The sequence below is a fragment of the Pholis gunnellus genome (genome assembly GCF_910591455.1).
Source record: "Pholis gunnellus genome assembly, chromosome: 5".
In the NCBI taxonomy this organism is placed as follows: domain Eukaryota; kingdom Metazoa; phylum Chordata; class Actinopteri; order Perciformes; family Pholidae; genus Pholis; species Pholis gunnellus.
Genome location: NC_136531.1, coordinates 11,067,355 through 11,088,769, shown reverse-complemented (window position 1 = coordinate 11,088,769; position 21,415 = coordinate 11,067,355). Strand labels below are relative to the sequence as shown.

The following is a 21,415-nucleotide window of genomic DNA, read 5'->3' as shown; positions in this document are numbered from 1 at the left end:
ACAAATTGTGAAATAAGACAACACATGGGATTCAACAAGGAATGCAGATTTGACATATTTTACTGCCCCACCCCATCTGAGTACCTCCACCCACAGCTTGAAAACCACCTCAGCAAAGGTGCATCATATTTTCCTTACAAGCCAATCAGAGAAGACTGGGATTTTTAGGGAGGAGGGCTTAAAGAGACAGCCACTAAAATAGAACGGGGCGGGTTTAATGTCGACTGTTTAATCCCACTTTGGAATTTCGGGGGGGTTTAACTTTGATTGTGTTAAACGTCTATTAGATGCTAGCCCTGAGCGTTGAGCGTCACACATTACATTTACAATGGGCTCACACATTGACACTCACCCTGGCACACATTGATAGTCAGTGGAGGAAGAAAAATGCACATGTTATACTCTGTTTGAGAAAAAGGGTGAATAAAGGTATATTCAGACAGTCGGTATGAGTAAAATCATGTTTTTTTAAGAACATTAATACATGGAAACATGCTATAGTAAAAACCCCAAAATACAAGTACGTACCTGAAACCGAGCATAAAAGGTCCCTTTTGATGTGAACTACTATTGATAAAGAGCATGTGACCATATTGGAAATTATGTTTTTCACATGATATCTTAAACTTTTTGCACACATGCCTGATACATGGAAATGTAAATATAAATTAGGCTACCTTTTTCAATAGGATGATCATCATACACCTATTACTATTATTATTATTATTATTATTATTGTTGTTGTTGTTGTTACAGTATTCAGCTCTTTATAATTTAGGCCTATGTATTAATTTCTTATTTGCTTCCTTTGATTTAAATTATTTTCTTGTGCGCGTGCGTGTGTGTGTACGCAGCAGCAGCAGCAGCAGCAGGCCAGCTCCGTGACAGCAAGCTTCAGTGGAGGGCTGGTCTTATAGTCGTCACCGCTGCTCATATTTAATTAATGAGAAGGCAGCGGCCACGGCAAAAACTGGCTGCTTCTGGTTTCCAGGCATAAATACAAAGCGGAGCCGGTCTGAGGCAAAACGGGCACAAAGGAAAGCGGAGCACTCTGAGGTTTTAAAGCTGAAGACCACGAGAGTCAGGTAACCAGCTGCTCTGCTAAAACACACATATCACATCATTATTATTTAACAGCGGGACGGTGGGTGATGGCCACACTGTGGCGATTTAAAAAAGACCAGTGTGTATGTGTACGTGGGCTACATATCGCTAGAAATACAGTGAGAACAGCTTATTTACTGTAGTTGTCAGTGCTGCGAGCGACCGTGCATACATTATACTAAATGTCACCAGGCTGTTTGTGTTGATAACGCTGCACACATACACACCTGTGTGTAAACAGGGATTACAAGTCACATGAAATGTTAGTTACACTGATGTATTGTAGGTCGTTTAACGGGACAAACCGCTCTGCCTGGAATAAGGTGGATTTGTGTGTTTCGCTCTATTTGTCCGCATTAAACTGTGTTTAGGCTTTATTGGGTCTATATCACATGGTGTCTTTGACAAACAATTAGTCGGAGTAGTTTCCTCTGAACTTGTTCGCTTTGTTTCAAACTGCTGCCACTTTGGCATCACAGCTTATACGTGGCAGTAAAGGATTTTTTTTCCTATGCAGATGAGTTTTCCGGCCAGGCAGCATGTAGGATGACATCAGACACTTTGTTTCTTCTCACTTAGATTTTTCTGATCAGTTACAACTTGTCATTGTCATTTCGTTATCTGTATTTTGGTACAAGTTTCAAATAAGCGAAATTGTATAAAGTTTTTTTTATTTATTTGAACTCATGGCTGTATTAATGGTTAATACATATTGTACTTAATGCTTTATAGGTCAGTGTTAATCTTCTGATAAAAGATCAATACATCTCAGGTTAGGTCAAGAAACATTCCATTGATTTCTCACTTTCTAACAAGCCTGCACTTGAAAATGTTAATATGCGAGTATGAATGCTAACACTTGTTAATACAAAATAGATTTTGATTTACATAAGTGGTCAAAGTAAAAACCTCATAATGGATCTATTAATTGTAAATGCTCTATTAACTTTTAATATTGCCATTATTTACAATTTATAAACTCTTTATAACAGGGTGCTTATTACAACATGATACCCACATTTTCTTTTCGATGCTTTCCTGTGTTTTTTGTTAAATTACAGAAATATACACTTTAATTGTTTGTATATTTTAGCTCTCATATCTCTGGGTATGATGTTTCTACTATCATTGTGTAATGGAGCTAGTGTGTGTCTTTGGGAACACTACAATAGTCTCAGTGCACTTCTGTGTGTGCGTGGTACCTCCACTCCATCATCCCAGTTTGGGAAAACCAGACCTGAGAGAGAAGTGTGGTATGAAGCCATCAGAATACACAGATCTTTCTTTTTACGTAGAGATGGAGAAATGTTTGTTAGCATGCTAATACTCACATGCGACTGATAAAAGAAAATGCAGATGTGAGTGTGGCCAACAGCTGGAAAGAGCGATGTCCACAATTTAAGGAGAGAGGAGAGCAGTAGAGATGAGAGATGGGAAGTCAGACTCATTAATTCAAGATATTCCCGCTCAAGGCTTGCCCTGCTCTTGAAAAGGCCACCGGCAGATGCACTGTATGGTAGATTGCCATTTCTAGGTCAGTGGTAACCCTCTCCCTCCTCACTCCACCCCACCCTGAGCCGCCTATCTACCCAAGGCCAGCCCACACATTAATCTGCAGTGGGGTGTAAAGCATGAGGCGGCATGTGGCGAGAGTATTACCCAGCCGTGGAATAATTACAAGCAACCAGGAATGGATGCACAATCTGTTACGGGGCCAATGTGTGATGTCATCATCAAAGGCTGTTAATGAATTAGACCTGTAATTCATATAGAACCTGTTATGTATTTGTTATTATAAAATGGGCTTTATTTTATAGGTCAAGCCCAGCATTTACAGATTAAGAGTGAACTCTGAATCTTTAAAGCTATAATAGGGAGTTTTGGATGCAAAGATGTTACAGCTTAAATGTTGTTTTCCTGCAGTACAGTAAAGTGACACAATCTTCTGACCTTGTTTGACTTATTTAGTAAAAAATTAAAGCCTAAACCTAAAATGTTTTATAAAGAATAATGTGTCATAAATGGAAAACATCTGTGGAAAACGAACAACTGCCCTCTGATAACTCTTGGCAGGAAACATTCAATTCAATTGTGCTTTGTACCTCACTATAATAATATAATAATAATAATAATGTAATAGTTTTCTCTGGACATTTTCTTGTTGGTACTTTACATAAATTCATCAGAAGGGATTTGACTGGCTGCAAGTTATAAATCATTATTTTTCATATCATAATAGACGTACAACCTGCTGCCAATCTAAATATATAAATCTTATATGTATGTCATGATATTAATATTCATATATATGGACACAACAAAAATGTCCGTGTCCTGGACAGTTATTTGGAAAATATGCAGCTGTATTTAGCACAAAAAAACCCCACAAAAAAACAATACGGAAAATACAATGTTTTACAGCAAACAAAACAATCCCATCTACCGCCTCATCCTGATTTGGTCAGATATGTTGTCTACATTTGTCATTTGCCACAAAGCATTGTCCTCCTGTGACCCTCACCTCTAACAGCTGTGGAATAGAAAAGAGCAGCAGAGTGCTGAAAACATCCATTATAAAGAAACTCGTACCGTGTATTCTTTAACAAGCTGTAGATGTAATAGCTCAGGAAATAAACATGTCAGCCTCAATTCAAGATTCAATAAACAAGTGTCACTGAACAATCACAGAAAGGCCTTTTGTTGGTTTGTTTGTGTAACATTGTGAATAAACCTAATTTTAGCATCTCTATCGTTTTAGGTGATTCTGCTATTAATATTTGATAGTCACAAAAACAAAAAATGAACCAACTTCACCCTTTACTTTTCTTTGAAGCCCAAAAATGAGTCCATTCATGTTGATGTTGCATCAACGTTTCATCCGCAAATTCGGGGAATCCAACTGATGATTAACAGTGTAGTTAAACTGTGTTTTCGGTGTAAATGCAAAGTATTCATGGGGAAAGAGAGAACTGGAACTGAAACATTGCTTTATTTGTTATACACAAAGACACAATTCAGTGTAACTCTGTGGTTAACAGTGATGTGTGGCAACTATGCAGATTGTAATCTCAAAGGATTGTGTAACTTTAATAAATGACTCTATTGTTACACATCATTTTATGTCACAATGCACCGATATAGTACATTATCCATAAAATCAATTCATAAAATGTTTGTGGACAACATAATTAGGTGAAAATAACCAGAGAGAAATTTCTGTTTGTGTCAAATTCCTTGAATTAGACATCTGCCAAATCAAGAAACCACATCAAATCACGTGGAGATCCAATACTGCCACAAAGCAATCCAGTTCATTGACCTGCTACAGCGGACGATTTATATTGTTTCTCGATATATATTGTCATATCGTCACTTCAAATGGAAACGCGTGATCAGTAAATCTGTGCCATGTCTGACCCACTTTCCGGCCGAGGGTCATGAGGTCAGATGACCTGTGTGTTGACCCGTCCAGATGATTTAAACCCACATCTGTGTTGGAGGACAGCGGTCAACCAAGAGACTCTGGTAGACTATGAAACAGGAAGTTATAGAGGTTTACAGAAATCCCTGATTATGTCTTCTTCAGTTTGACATCGCATTCTGGTTCTTACAACATACGTCACCCCCCCCACACACACACACATCTTTTCTCGCAGTGTTGTTTCCTCTCTGACTCTCTTTGTCAGCTCTTCTGACTCCTCCAGATGATTTGTCAAGATTAACAACTTGCTTGCAACCCATTTTCACAAAAGTCAAAGTTGAATCAAGGTTAAAAACAAGCGAAGATTTAAACTATCCTCTTTCACAGTAATCTGGATTTGTATGTACATATACAAGGAGCATAAAAGACCCATCTGTCACATAAATACATACATTGAATTGAACACTGAATTATTTCTGCTGTCTGATCTCAACATGTCAGTGTGGTCCAATCTCTGTGTATTGTGTAACAGCAGCAGGATATCACCGTCTTACCTTAGAGCACTATTCTTCTCATGCATGTCAGACCAGTTTCATATTAAAAGCTCTACAGTTACAACAGCGTACATCTAACATGGAAACACCGCCACTTAACAACGTTGCTGTAATACGATTAATTTGGACTCTGTGTTATTCTTACACACAGCTGTCCATACATTCACAGCAAGCAGCCTTGTGTGCTGGAATAACAAGGTCGCTTGTTTGTTCTTCACTCTGAATGTTAGTGTCCCTGAGCAATTTCAGTATAATTTCAGTTGTGCTATTATAATCTTTTTTTAGTTGTTTGTAGTTTATTCTCTGACCGAAATAATGGAGTTGTGTCTCCACGTAACAGGGACTTATATTTGGCCTTATGCTCGATAAACAATGTCGAACAGCAGGATACACAGCAGGTAGACAGAATAATGTAAACACGTCATGGAAAAGACAAAATCAAATGAATATATGCAGCTGTAAATCTGGGTCATATGAAGGCGAATGCTGATAAGCAACACTTATCAGCTATGAGGTATATCTGTGTAGTCAGTGTTTAATTAGCAACAAAAGACAACAGGGCTCCGAAGAGGCTAAATTAGTTGTGCCAAGCATGTAGGTGCATTGGTCATTCTTCAAAGGACCAGCTCAGCTAAATGATGTCAGTTGTGGTATCAGTAATGCAAAGTGTTCAGATTTCTGTCTCTGAGATTTCTCCCTCCACTCCACTAAAATGGAGATAAGGGGAATTTAGTTTGTGGCGCTCACAGCACTTAAATATTGGATTAAAAAATGTGACAGTTTTTTCCTTCGACGTTATAATCCACAGACCTCACTTCAACAACAGTTTCGGCGAGACACTGCTTATTGCATATTCTGTGGATTATCCAAAGCAACATGGACACTGTTAAGGAGTCGAGGAATATATATTCTTATCTTGTGGCCAGTATTAATTTGTTTGCGTAACAAGATATGCATCTTGTTTGCACAAGATAATTCTTGTAGGGACTTTCATGGATCCATCGTTTCTGAAAACAATATTGTTGCATTTTTTTGATGGGATTTTTTTCAGTGCTGTTAAAAATCTGTTATATTGAGATTAATAATATGTCAAATCTTGACGACATATGCTAAACATAGACAAACTGCATCAACCGAGAGACGCAGTGATCAGTAGCTGCTATGGTAAGTGTATAGGAGGACCCAGCATGCCGCACCCAACCACCAGCGTCTGCATTCGTGAGCTCGTTACTTCAAAATGTATTATTTTTCTCAAATAACTTAATATGTCTTTTATTTATTTTGACACGTAAACTCAAAAATATGTTGACTTTTCTTTCTTTCACACAATATTAATCTGCTGTACGACGCGATGATATAATGTTGCCATTTCTTAACTTGAGTTTCTTTAATTTGCCCACAGACTCCATCGAAGAGGATCTTGGGACGGCATGCAAAGTTGTGAAATTTCGTCAGACAGCACTGATGATCCTCTTAGTAGTGGCCTACGCACTCATCGGCAGCCTCGAATAGTAGTGATTGGTGCTGGCTTGGCCGGCCTTGCTGCAACTAAGATCCTCCTGAAAAACGGCTTCACGGATGTCACTGTCCTAGAGGCGTCAGACCACGTCGGCGGGAGAGTTCAAAGTGTTCAGCTCGGTGAGAGTCTCTGTTTACCTGTTGTTACCTCAAACTTTGTAGCTTATCTTTGTAACTATTCTATGAATAACGCCTAAACAATGAAACCGTGCCCTGTGCAACACATTTATTTGGTGCAATACCTCTGCCTTTTTCATCTTTCTAAACAAGCAGATTGTCCTTCTTTAACGAAGAGTACTATTTTAGTTCGGCTAGCTGTTTCCAATCTTTATGCTGAGTTGCTTACTCTCTCCTGGTTGTAGCTGCATATTTAGTGCACACACTATTTCTTTAAATTCATCAAGTTTACAGTAGGAATGTTGCTACATATCACTGCAACATGTGAACTGTTGCTTGTTCACTTAGAGAATAACAAGTATCTCTTCCACGGAACAATTTCACATTTTTCCCTGCTAGATGAACACAAAACACAAATGTACTGTTGATACAACTACAAAGAATCTTCTGATACAGAAACACTATTATACAATACGCCTCTTTCATATTAAAGTACTGAGCATCGTTTTTTTTTGTTTTAGTTTTTTTTAATCACAGGTCAAATTAAATGATATTAGATTACTGCCCATATTTACTTAGAATACCAGTCCAATCAACCAGCCATACATTGACTCTTTGTTTCCTTAAATAACCTGAATGAATGCACTTATCGGATGCATGTCTAGTTCCAAAAGAAAGTCAACTGAACTGCCATTCTTATGCCAGAGAAAGTTTCATGGCGAAGTCTTTCAACTGGCAAGAACAAACAAGTAGGGAACAACATCTGCTCACGGCACAGATACGTGTATGCAAACAGGTTAAACGTAAATGTGGATGAGAGGGACACGGATAATTGCATCTGTTATGTAAATGCCAGTTTATGTACCGACATGTTATGTAATTATAGAAGCATAACTGTAACTGCATTGGCCCATTTTTAATATATAAATGAATCTAAAAAATATGAAGTGTGTGATGCCATCATCCTCAGGAAATATATCAAATGAATGGTATTCCAGTGGGGCTAAAGCAACTGCAGTATGTTAATTGAGTTGACCTCCTTCTTGAACTGTCCATTTATCTAAAACTCAGGTGTGGTTGTGCCGCAACAAAGCAGAGTTCAAAGAGATCCTTTTTTTTTTTCAAACTCAAACTCATCTGTGTGTCTTTCCTCTCTTTGTTTTGTAGGAAAAGCAACTTTGGAGCTTGGAGCCACCTGGATCCATGGTGCCAACGGGAACCCAGTGTACCACCTGGCAGAGGACAACGGGCTGCTGGAGCACACCGCAGACGGGGAGAGGAGCGTAGGACGCATCAGCCTGTACACCAAGAATGGCGTTGCTCACTACCAGACCAACGTCGGGAAGAGGATCCCCAAAGACCTGGTGGAGGAGTTCAGTGACCTGTACAACGAGGTAAGAGGACGCATGTGCACACAGGCACGCATGCAGTAGGGAATTCACTTATATATGCACAAATGAATGCATGCATGGGCAAGAGCACAGAGAACCTCACTGTTCAGCCTGCCTTACATCAACATATGTTTATGTAAGTTAAGTTATGGAGCATAGCCATCGTAACTAGTGGCAAGCCCCTTAAAAACAAATGCTCTGTGGCCAAATATTGTTCAAACCTGCAAAATTGTATTTTAAATTAATGGAGATCCTTAAGTTTCCACGGATAGAGAATAGGATGAATACGCTGAATTTGGGGAAACGTGTGATGAAATATGACAGACATCTAGAATATTTCCTCTTTATAGAAAGGTGCAGCCATAAAAACACAGATACATGAGATTGAATAGAGAATATGTAAGGAAGATGAGTAAAGATTTCACTGTTAAAAAGATAAATCATAAAAAACGGTAAAATGACTGGCAGCAGCGGTTACCGACTGTGAAATTAAAGTAAAATATCTATAAACAGTAAACAAACAGAAATTATTATTCAAGTTTTTGCAGAGAAACACTTATTAATGTACAGATTTCCCCATAATACTTATGCTGTTTTTAACAACCTTAAAGCTACTTAAGGTGACATAAAAGCCACTGTTAACATCCATCATCATTACTAAAAATATCTTCAGCCATCTTTGAGGTGAAGCAATAAAATATCCACCAAAGCATGCTGAACTTAACAATGAGTGGCAATTGTTGTTGGTCCAGTGCTCTGCTCTGAGCTCTGTAGCAGCTCCTGTTAGAGAACGAGTATCGTAGTGTAAGTAGGTCACCTCTAGAGGAGCAGTTACAGAGAGAAGGTATACAACACACAGAGGGGATTTTATCTTCATTAACCTTTGGTACATGTCTTTTCTCTGTGTAATCTCAGGTCCAAAATGACCCACCCACTCTTAAGACAATAAATAATTCAAGTTATCTGATATTTTCTTGATGCACAAAGAGCAGTGTTATAAAGTTTGTTAGCACCCGGCAGGAACGATCTGCTGCTCCTTTACATAATAGGGTTGAATTATTAATCTGTTTAAGTATTTGATTAATCCTACAAAACATCTGAATTTCCCCAAAGCCCAAGTTGACAAAATCTGATTGCTTCTTTTGTCCGACCAACATCCCAATACACACAAATATAGTTTACTATCACAGAAGACAAAGAAAACCAGAAAGTATTCACATTCAAGAACCTGAAGCCAGTGAAATTATGCAAACCCTAGGATCAAAATTAGTGCAGAATTTTCTGACAATAATCTAATCCAGTAGTTTCAGTAGAATCACGATGTTATATAATTATATCAGTTATGTTTCATTATCAAGTAACAAGCAGATCTTATTTCCAGCTAATGCTCCACCTTACCAAACAATAAATGACGCACGTACAGTACTTGTTCTGCAGGTTTCAGTTAAAGTCTTTAACTTCATTAACTTAAAGTAAACACAGTCCCCATTCATACTGTAAATGTTTGAAGTTCACTGGTGTTGTTTTAGTTTCCAGGAAATGGTGAATTATCACCTCTGTGTAGCATCCTGTCAGTGTATCAACAAGTCTCTTCTCCTATTTCATTCTGTCTGTTTTCTTCTCCTTAACAATGTGCTGCTCTTGTAGCTTCTGGCAGTATTTCTTATTAATGCGCTGTGATTTGTGCTACCTGTGGGGTTTCTCCATAATGCTGCACTTCACCACATAAAACGACTGAACTGAACTGATCTATTCTGAGCTGAACTAAGCTGCTTTATTCTACTTCTGTCTGCTTCTTTGACATACTTTCTTTTTGTCTTCCTCCTGATTACTCTCCGACTCACTCGTCTCTAGGTGTACGAGCTGACTCAGGAGTTCTTCCAGAATGGGAAGCCTGTCTGCGCTGAGAGCCAGAACAGCGTTGGCATCTTTACGCGGGACGTGGTGCGAAAGAAGATTATGTTGGATCCTGATGATTCTGAGAGCACCAAGAAGCTCAAACTATCCATGCTTCAGCAGTACCTCAAGGTGTGTGTGTGTGTGTGTGTGTGTGTGTGTGTGTGTGTGTGTGTGTGTGTGTGTGTGTGTGTGTGTGTGTGTGTGTGTGTGTGTGTGTGTGAGAGCCTTGCAATTATGAATCATCAAGAAATGTGGAAAATGACAGTTGGTATACAAACATACATTTTCAGTTATATTAAACAGAGTAAAGCAGTAAATTGTCACATTTAAGAAGATGCAGGAAGCTAATGTTTGTTTCTCGGCCTCTCTCTCTAACTCAACTTTTTAGTATTGGCTCAGCTCGATCGGAACCTCGACAGAGGTGATAACTAAATAAGTACCAGGTATCAAGTACTAACCACAACTTTTTTCAACAGAAAACCATAAAAGAGCAAGTAGAATTAGGTCGAGTAGAGCCATAACCATGCAGTGGAAAAGATGAAAATTGATACATTTTCTCTTGATCTGCAAATGAATTAATCATTCATCATTTGGCACTAAATGATAGCACTCACCCCATGCATACAGTGAAGAAAGTTAAGTAATTGTGTGAGGGAGCCAAACACAATGTTTCCTTTCACATTGGAGGTTATGTTTTTTTTTTTGTCTGGCAGATGTCATAAAAACATCAGAGAACTAAAACTGCAGCTCCCCGAGGTTATTGTCTGCATGAAAACACCTTAATTGAAATGTTGCCTCTCTGGCGTTTGATATAAACAGCCATTTAATATTTTCCTGTGGGTGCTACATCAGTGCTACATTCCTTTGACTGCTCCTCTATTCGCTACCGCCCACACACAAAGACAGGAACCAGAGCTTGTTGTGAACAGCAGCAGAGAACAGACAGGCGGTTGTGCTAACCGCTACTATGTTAGCTCACTATTAAATGACCCGCGTGTTTACTAAAGTGATCAAAATGTCGTCTAATTCGCTAGAAATGGAATTTTGTCCCAAAACAACAAACCATCTTTAGACATAAGAGACATTTGACAATGACAACACAGCAGCTTAAAAAAAGAACCTGTAAGAATGAAGGTGCATACGTGCTAAAGTGCTTGTGTATTTATTGCACACTGCTCTATTACACTCAGATTTAGCATTAGAGTTCAGCAGCTTGATGGAGGCTGGAGCGAACAATTAGTTTCAAGCGGTTTGAGTTGCACTTTGGCACACGGATTCTTCTCCCTGATGGCAGAGGTTCACATTCGGAAGAGGGGATGCTGTGAGTCCCCAGAGATTTTTGTTTCATGACTGCCTGCTCTTACATGCTCTGTAGTCTTTCTTCACAATCACCTTCATTGCCGTTTCGTGCAGGCTTGCGAGTTGCACTGTTAAGTTGCCTAACCTAACCATGCTGTAATTCTGTATCTAATGATGCTCTCTAGGAGCCCCCGGAAGAACATCAGTGTGATCTGACTGCTCACTCCATACATTCTCTGTGTTGATATTTTTCCTGTTTCAGGTGGAGAGTTGTGAAAGCAGCTCTCCCAGTATGGATGAGGTGTCTCTGAGTGAGTTTGGCGAGTGGACAGAGATCCCTGGTGCACATTATGTCATTCCTGAAGGTTTCATGAAGGTTGTGGAGCTCCTGGCCCAAGACATCCCCTCTCGCACCGTCTGCCTTAGCAAACCGGTCCGCAGCATCCACTGGAACTACTCAGCCCAGCATCAGGAGGTGATCGCCAAGAGCAGCGACACCCACCAGGACAACAACCACAATGACAACAACCACGGCTGCCAACCTCGTGAGGACCCTCTGATCCTGGGTCATCCCATTTACGTGGAGTGCGAGGACGAGGAGTGGATCACAGCTGACCACGTGATCGTCACAGCCTCTCTGGGCGTCCTGAAGCAGAACCACGAGGTCATGTTCTCCCCCTCTCTGCCCGAGGACAAAGTGCTCGCCATCGAGAAGCTGGGCATCAGCACCACCGATAAGATATTCTTGGAGTTCGAAGAGCCCTTCTGGAGCCCTGAGTGCAACAGCATCCAGTTTGTGTGGGAGGATGAGGCTCAGCTCGAACAGCTGGCCTACCCAGAGGAGCTGTGGTACAAGAAGATCTGCAGCTTTGACGTCCTCTACCCGCCCGAGCGCTATGGCTACATGCTGAGCGGCTGGATCTGCGGGCAGGAGGCGCTGTACATGGAGCGCTGCGATGACGAAACAGTGGCCGAGACTTGCACTGAGCTCCTGAGGCGCTTTACAGGTACAGACATGATCAAAATATTCACATTCTTTATAATTCTGACTTCAGTCGATTTTTTATGACAAGATCAACTTCCGCCTTCCAACCCTCCTCTAAGTTAATCTTTCACTAAGAATCAAGACTGTAACATGAACACAATAGCCTGGGAAGGCTGAGACTGAACTGACTCAAACAAATAGTTGGGTTTGGTCATTCCGTTTCATGCAAAGGAAATGACATAAGCTAGTCGTGGCTGTGATGTAAGTAGCATTTTTTCATGACAAAAGGTTGTCAGATAATACAGCTGGATGACTCAGGTATCTGTTGCTGTGTCCAGTGTTGCCACCACATGAGCAACACTGAGCTGAAGGGTTGATCATGAGGTTGGATCAGGGGAAGAAGGCTTTACTTTATCTTATATTTGATCAGTACATCCTTTTTCTTGTGACACAAATGTCATGGGTGTTTCATTTTGTCTGAACCAATGTTGCTGCTACTAGTTACCTAAAAACACAGCACTTCTTGTGGAACAGATTGGTTTCATCACATGGCTATATGTTGACTAATTGTTTGGGAACAGATTAGTAATGTGTCGATACTGTAAGAATGAGTCAGAGTATTCCTCGAATAGGGGATTGCCTCAGAAACTGGTCATAGTGTGAGTGTAGAAGCAGTGATTGTCACTTCATGATGAGGTCAGTGAACTTCCTATAGATTGCAGACTGTAAATCACACAGAGAAGCTACACACACACACACACACACACGCACACATTCCTCATTTACGTCAAAGCGGTTTAATCCCCTCAGCTGTTGCTTAATTGCATATAGACTCGCTGGTGCCTTTCTGCTCCAAGAGGGTCACGAGTTGGCAGATTAGACGTCCCAGTGAAAGGCCTCAAGTCACAGCCGTAACATTCTTAATTTGAACTGGTTTGGTTCTGTATTGCACTGGATTTTGTAGACACCAGACTGTCCTTGATTGTCATAAAGTTTCTCTGTCCGTCTGTCCACAGGGAACCCCGACATTCCTAAGCCCTGGCGTGTCCTGCGCTCCTCGTGGGGCAGTAACCCCTTCATTCGAGGCTCCTACTCCTTCACCAGGGTGGGATCCAGCGGTGGGGACTGTGAGAGGCTGGCCATGCCGCTGCCTTATGCCAACAGCACCAAGGCTCCGGTAAGACAACACAGTAATAAAAACACCTCGGCCATTTAAAGCAATTCAGTAGCCCTTATGAAGTTTATAATGTTGGACTGTGTCAGAAAGGTGCCAGACTCAATTTATAGTTATTGGTTAGCCAAACTTAGTAGTGTTGGTTTTGCGTTAATTTGATGCATGCTTCTGTAATGTTGCCTACCACACTGTGTGGTAAAAAAGTGCCTTAGATAATATTTCGAATTAAGCTGAAAAGGACAAAGTTTTCACTTGTTTTGGCAACACATTCTCACTCCCAACTTGACAAATACTGACACTTGAAGCCTTATGCTTAAAGCTCTGGGGCTCTAGGTGCCCCTCTAGCATCAGTTATGGACTCGGGGACAGCTTGTCAGTTTCCTCTTGTTACATGCAGTCTTTTCAAAATAAACTTCCGTGTTCACGGGAAACAAACAGTTTCTGCTCGTCATATGCATACGGTCTCTTTTCAAGATGAACTTCTAAAGTAGGTTTACTTACAAACAACAAAACTAAAGTTGGTTAGGTTTAGGGTTAAAATATGTACGTTTGTTACGTAACTGGTGTTACTAAAGTATGTAAGACATGTAACAACACTACAGTAAAATAAGTCAACGTTGACCTTTGGTTTCACACAGGACACGAACAGCCTCCTGGGTGAAAGTCCTGTGTCCTGTAGAATTATGCAATTTGTTACTAATTAGAGAAAATGAAGGCGAAGTACGTGAGTCAGAGAAGTTATTTCACATGGCGTTCTCTAAGAAGAGAAATGTGGACGGCGAGACCAGAGAGATCAGAGTCTTAAACCAAGAATGGCCAGACTCATTTATCTTCATTCTTCCTACAGGCAGTTCAACACCAGTATGTCTCATATGTTCAGAGGCCACGGAGTGAGTTTAGAAGCGGTAATGTGAAGCGCCACTACGAGACAAAGCACACATCTTTTGAGCAAACATACCCACTCAAATTTTAAATGAAGGTACAAAAAATAAATGATCTAAGAGCCTAAAATGATCAGAATCCTAACACATTAATTCACTGCCCAACAATGATGTTAACAGAGGGGAATAGAGCTGAAACAAGAGGTTTCAATAACCACAGATAAAGTCCCTCCACACAAATTTCTCTTTTTAGAAGATGAAAATAATATGGATATCTTGGCTTTTTTGATTGACCACTTCACACCTCACAATTTAAATCTGCAGGGCAAACACAATTCAGTTAAATTCACTTTTCTAAAATGAAGTACTTTATTTTGAAGCACTTTTTTCAAAAGCTTACTGATATGTATTTAATTTTTTAATTCAGGCTACATTTGACTTGAAATAACAGAACATTTATTTATTATTAGTATATATTATTTATAATTAATCCAGTTCAATTTGAAATCTGACAATAAATATTGTTTAGATATTATTCAATTGAACTTTCTTTATTTGATTTGACAGTCAGATGTTGACTACATACAGACGTTAATACAACTGTTGGCTACTTCAGTGGGACTAAATCATACAACAAGTTAAGACATTATTTTATTGTTCCGGCCCTTAGGATGAGAAAATTCTCTCTAACTGGACCTCGCTGAACTTTAATTGAATACCCCGAGGTTATGATACCAGTTTATTGGAAATACATAGATAGAAATTCTGGAAAATTGCTATGAATTTAAAGTTACATATCAGTGTCTTTGTTGGGAATTATATAAAACTAAGGGACTTGTAAAATAAAAGATTATAAAATATTGTATATTTTTTAAGATAATTACTGAATACTATATTCATTGCACAATGAATGTTGTCTAAAGAATGCACTGTAACTACCCTTACAGCAGTATGTTCACTGTTGTTTACATTCTCTACATGCCCTCTGAGAGCATATGGCTAATGCGACGGTGTCATCACTACCATGTCACATCGCAGCACATGCAGAAAATACAACTGGTGTCAGGGAGGGTTATGAAGGCTGCTTCCTGGCCAGCAGTCTAGACCATGAAACCTGAGGTGTTGTGGGTGAAAGGGAAAAGGGGCTAGGGGGGTTGATTTGTGTGCTCACTTGACACTGTTGAAGGAATGGTATGACCCCACTGCTGAAGTCCTTCAACCCTGTCAAATTGAAATCTGAAGGCCTTAAGGAAAGTTACTGCGGCCTCCTACATGCAGAGCGCTAACAAGTGATGAAAATAGAAAATAGTGCAGCGCAGGAGGCCAAAAGAATTGTCAGGATGACATTGACGGCTCTTGTTTTGAATCTGGTTTTCTTCTCTCAAATCTTTTACCTTTACCTCAGCCTCTACAGGTCCTGTTCGCTGGAGAGGCAACCCACAGAAAATACTATTCCACTACCCATGGTGCTTTGCTGTCAGGACAGAGGGAGGCCACTCGTCTAATAGAGATGTACCAGGACTTGCACAGAGCCGAAACCACAAAGCCTAATATGTAAAATAAAACTAACCTCTGACTAGTGAAAAACATTACTGTTGAGTTTTACGCATCTTATCTTAATGATTAAGTTATACTTAAAAACATAGCTCGGGCATTATTTCATTAATGGGTATTGTTTCTATTGTATTGTAGATTCAAATCATGCAACATTTTTATTTGGGATGTACTGTTCAAAGGTTGCCAATGGTGCTGTCATTTATTGTCTTTATTCTGTCATCACATTTTTGTAATCATTAATTTAATGTTTATAATAACAGCATCTGTAATTTAACTTGTTTTTGTAAGTGCCTTCTGTACGTAATGTTATGTTAATTCAAAAATAAAGGAAATGCTAAATTAAAATTGATAAAGTTTTAACAAAATAAAAGTTCTATCATCATCTAACAAGACCAGTTGTGTCTTCTTAATTCATTAAAAATATTAAATCCTGGTAGCCATCAGATATTTCCTCTTCATCCACTTCTGTCCTCATGAATATTTTACAGGAAAGTATAACCACAGGCAAGAGCTGTTTCCATACCATTACCCCTTTAGATCTAGGAGAGCAAGGCAGACAGCGAGTGCACATGGAAAGAAAAGAAAAGGCTCCAAAGCCATAATCCTGTGCCAAGGTGACAGATGGTGTTAGAACAGACTCAGTCCTCAGTTTCACCATTCATCAGTTTAAAATTACAGCATTTGAAAGATAACTCAAATGTAATCTATTTAGCTCATGAAACCCTCAGTGGTGGAAGAAGTATTCAGATCCTTTCTTTATATTAAACTCTATTTCAAGTAAAAGTCCTATATTTGTAAGTACAAAATACAAGTATTCTGCAAAATGTAACTGAAGTATCAAAGCCATTAGTAACCTTTGTGCAGAATGATCTGTTTATTTTTTATCACCTACAGTATGCATTAGCATGTAGTAATCAGCACTTTACCTTTAGCTGATCATGTGGGGCTGATTTGAACCATTTCACATGATTATCATGCTGCATTTCTTTCCTAGAATAGTGTTAAAAAAAAATTGAGAATTAGTGTGAGAATCTTGAAACAAGACACAAGGGATAGCTGCCTTAAAATTAAGAACAATGTTGACATACTAGTAAATTCATAAAAATAGTTTTATTTATTTAACCAGGTTGAAATTATCTCAATGCAATGACAGATTTTTTACTTGTTTTTATAAGACTCAATAGAGTAAATGTTGCACTATGCAAAATGTTAATCTACAAATTAACTCAAGCAATCAGATAATGTAGTAAAAAGTGCAATATTTCATCTAACATGTAGCCTAGTGGAGGACAAGTAGCACAAAATGCAGAAAATACCTCAAAACTGTATTTGAGTAAATGTAATAATAATGTAAATTTTTTGTCCACCACTGGAAAGCATGCAATGTCACAATATGGTTTCATTACAAACACCAAAAATATCCCAAAAGCCGTATTTACACTATTAGAGCTTTACCAGTCATATCCTTTGTCATTCACAGTTATTGTGAAGCTTTTATTTAAAGACATCAAATCATTAAAAGTAGAAATAATATGGGAAACAGCTGAAGTTTAGACTAATGATCAATTAGATTCAAAACCAAACAAGGGCCAAGAACAGAGCTGATGCATTTTCTGGACACCGACTTGATGCCAACTACAAATATCAAGGAGCATCAGATGGTAACTTGAAGGAAGAGAAGGAACAAAAAGCCCAAAGTTCCAGTGAGAGAATGACATGCATCCAAAAATGTACCCTGCCAATGTTTAGACACGGTGCCAATACCATTTATTTTTCTACACTCTAAACAATTTCACTGTAAAATAACGGTAACTTACACAGGGACGCCAGTAATTTACTGGGTTTTTACGGTGAACCAAATGTAATTTACTTTTACGGTATCTTACCGTATACTGGATTACGGTATGTGATAGTAGGATAACTTGGTTTTATGGTGATTTTAAGGTATATGCCAGAATGTTACTGTTTATTTACAAAGGGTAATACAACCCAATACTTTTGCATTTAATTCCTAACATATAAAAAAAAAACCTGGGGGTACATGAAGGCACTCCAGGGGGTACGTGAGATTTAAAAAAAATAGATTTAAAATTAGCATCCATTCAAAAATCATTGAAAAATAGTTATTTAAACTGTCAACACTGAAGATTGCATTGTTTAGGATAATGAAATTGAATAGTCTACTGAATATAAAATTCAGTTTATGAACTTACACTTATATTTTATTGAATATTTATTAATAAATCAGACACTGATGATCTTTTTTTCAACCAAAAATGCTTTGCGCTGGTTAGCGGGTACTTGGCTGAAAAAATATTTCACAGGGGGTACATCACTGAAAAAAGGTTGAGAACCACTGCTCTAGGGATAGGTAAATACTGCTGAACGGCATACCATTCTAAGGATAGGTAAATACCGCTGAACAGCGTACCACTCTAAGGATAGGTACCTACCATTGAACAGCATACCACTCTAAGGATAGGTACCTATCGTTGAAAAGCATACCACTCCAGGGATAGGTACCTACCACTGATTCACAGTGGCATACCATCGGCCACTTTTCAATCTCGGTGTCATTCCTTCAGACACTGAATTAAAATAGCATTATGAACAGTGTCACAGAACTGCATCACAGTCTAGCTTGTTAACAAGTCTTATACACATTTATAGTTAATTTAAACTGCATGAACTCACACATGAATGAAAACAATAAAGAGAGAGAACACCTTAAAAGAGGACTTGACTGCAGCATCTGGCTGGTATCCTCAATCTCTGACGAGTGACTGTAAAACAAACAAAATAAAAAATTAGAAACACAATGTTCTGAACTTAAGGAAAGTTCTATGACATCCAGGATAAACACACTTAAAAGAAGCTTTGGGTGTGCAACTGTGGGTTCGCATGTGCCTTACATATGTTAACATATCAGTGCAAGTCTTTGCAAAAAGCTAATACAACAATACCATACAGCTTAAATGAACAGACTATGTGATGAGCTGATTACGTTAGGTGAAGAAATTAAGCTAAGACAATGTACCACAATGGACTAATGTTCAACACAAAAATGAGTTTGATCTGGTTTAATGTTGCTCCTGGGATAACACACATAACGTAACGTTAGCGTTAATTCAACTATTCGTCTTGAACACACGTTGGCGATTTCTGGTCCGTTCTCCCGTTTCATAATCGTCCCGTTTGCGGTCCTACAGTCGGTTCAATAATAGCACAAGTAAACACAAGTTAGGTTACTAACGTTACATCTTAACACTGTAATTGGTGATTAACTTTATTTATGTTAACTTAACTTGCTATGCTGTTAGCTAGCTAACCTTTCTAAGGCTAGCTAACGTCACAGAGCTAGCTCCACTAATATTAGCAACCTGATGTAGCAAAACAGACCAAGTGAAACATTATCTGAGATATCAACAGTTCAATAATCATGAAGACAAAACAATACTGGAGACTTTGAATTTCGGATGATAAGCATAACGTTACCTCAGCTACTCGGTTGATCTCCACATGGCTCAGAAGGATGAACTGAAGCTGTGCTCCAAAGTCACGTTCAGGAGCAGTCGGTCACGTCTTGTCACTCAAAAATGACTTGAAGGCAATGAGCAGTTTGAATAATACAAATATTCTATCATCATTACAGACACATTAACCCACAATAGACAGTACGATGTGTAGATGGATTGTGATTCACTGAACTTGTATTGGGAAGCGTGTATCCACCTCTTGACAAAAAATACTGTATCATGCTGTTAAAATATGGTAGTCTACTGTTATTGTTAATGTACAGCATTAACTGTTAATTTACATGCAAGGGATGAACATTTAACTGTATGTTACATTTATTATGAAATACTGTAAGATACCATTGAAAATCCACCGTAAATTTACAGTAATTCATTACAGTGTACTGATAGACAACCAGTGCTATAAAACAGGCTCTCTAATGTGTTTAAAATGTTTGGGGCAAAAAAAAGAACCCTGTCCACACAAAGCTGTTTTCACTTTTTGGCCTGATTAGACCTGATAGATTGTGTCTGACTGAGGTCTCCTGTTAGTTTATTGCAACTGTTAAGATGCAGCTCATTACAGACATCGGTCAAACAAGCAGGACAGGCAAATGGTCACTTGCTGTATCAGACATCTTTACTACATACTGACTCTAAGCAGGTTTTGAGTATGCAGTGTTTCAGATCTGAAAGGTCACAAAATCAATCAAAACTCAAGCCACAGTGTGCATACTAAATACGGCTCATTTTTGAGTGTGCTAATAACAGTTGGAAAACAAACAAAAGTCTTAATTATAAGAAGAACATTTGCTGTTAATTGTGAAGTTAAATTGTCAACATCACACATATTGCATCATTTCCTGTTGGTATAAAAGTATGTTGATAATGTTGCACACTAACATTATACTATGATGAGTGGTACACACTGTATAGAATTAGTATGCAGTGTGGTTCACCTTTATCAAGCTTGGTAGCATCATGTTGCTCAACTCTGTCCAGCTTCACTGTGAGCAGAGGTCTAATCAACCACAAGTGAAAGCACTTGTGTGGGTTTGCAGGGAAATGTGAGAACACTGCTTCTCTTTGTTCACCTTGAAAAGATTTGAGAATCAGTATTCTGCTTACATGGATGAACCTAGAGAGTTTAGAAAATGATTATTGAGCAATTCATCAATTATAGTATATTTAACTGGACAATAAAACACGAGGGGTATTAAATAGATCAGATTAAGCAGGTGTTTCTAAATACATAAATATTCTAATAGTAAAAGTTAAGACTTCTAGACACTTCTAGATATACTATGACATGGATGATTGAGAATCTTCACAGACATTGTTAAAAGAAACAATTTAATTAAAAATATGAATGCATCGACATAGTTAAAACAGTCAATACAAAAGGCTAATAAAGGTGCCCCCTTTTTTTAGGTGCCCTCTGGAGCTTTGATGTGGCAAAAATGTAAGATGTAACAGGAGCTTCATCTCCTTCTGACACCTTAAGGGCACAGACGCAGGCGAGCCAGCCAACAATTTCACCTCATAGCAAATCAGAGCTCATGTTACATTTCATGGCAGTTTAGCAAAGACGGCTTCGGAGAGTTTCTTAAAACCAGGACAGAATTAACAATCAAAAACTTTATTTCTTGCTGTGTGTAATTTAGGAAATGTTCTTTTGGAAAATGTACTTGAGAAAAACTCACAGTTCAGATGTATACAGTTGTTACGGGGAACATATTAAACAAACGACTGCAGAGCAACATTAGCTTCCATTTTGGGTCTTTCTGATGAAATGAAGTCCAACATTTACTCTTCTTATACTTGATGTTTGTCCACACAACCTTTTGCTAAAATTAACTTGGTCGTAGTTCGTCTTCTTGACCAGGTAGTTGCCCAACTTTGTCTGGCATTTGCTGGTTGGCATAATTATTGTGGCGTTGAATGTAATGTCTACTATTAACATTACTGTAGTGACACTCTGCAATGGAATCTAATCTAAT

The 21,415-nt window shown here is 38.7% G+C and overlaps 1 protein-coding gene across 1 annotated transcript; it reads left to right on the top strand.

Moving 5' to 3' along the window:
* The first annotated feature begins 960 nt into the window (after positions 1–960).
* smox (spermine oxidase) lies at positions 961–16,286 on the top strand. Its single transcript, XM_079158794.1, has 7 exons — positions 961–1,085; positions 6,482–6,717; positions 7,882–8,108; positions 9,960–10,133; positions 11,566–12,310; positions 13,305–13,465; positions 15,749–16,286. The coding sequence occupies exons 2-7, from the start codon at positions 6,510–6,512 to the stop codon at positions 15,899–15,901; spliced, it is 1,668 nt and encodes a 555-aa protein (XP_079014920.1). The 5' UTR covers positions 961–1,085; positions 6,482–6,509; the 3' UTR covers positions 15,902–16,286.
* Positions 16,287–21,415: the final 5,129 nt, after the last annotated feature.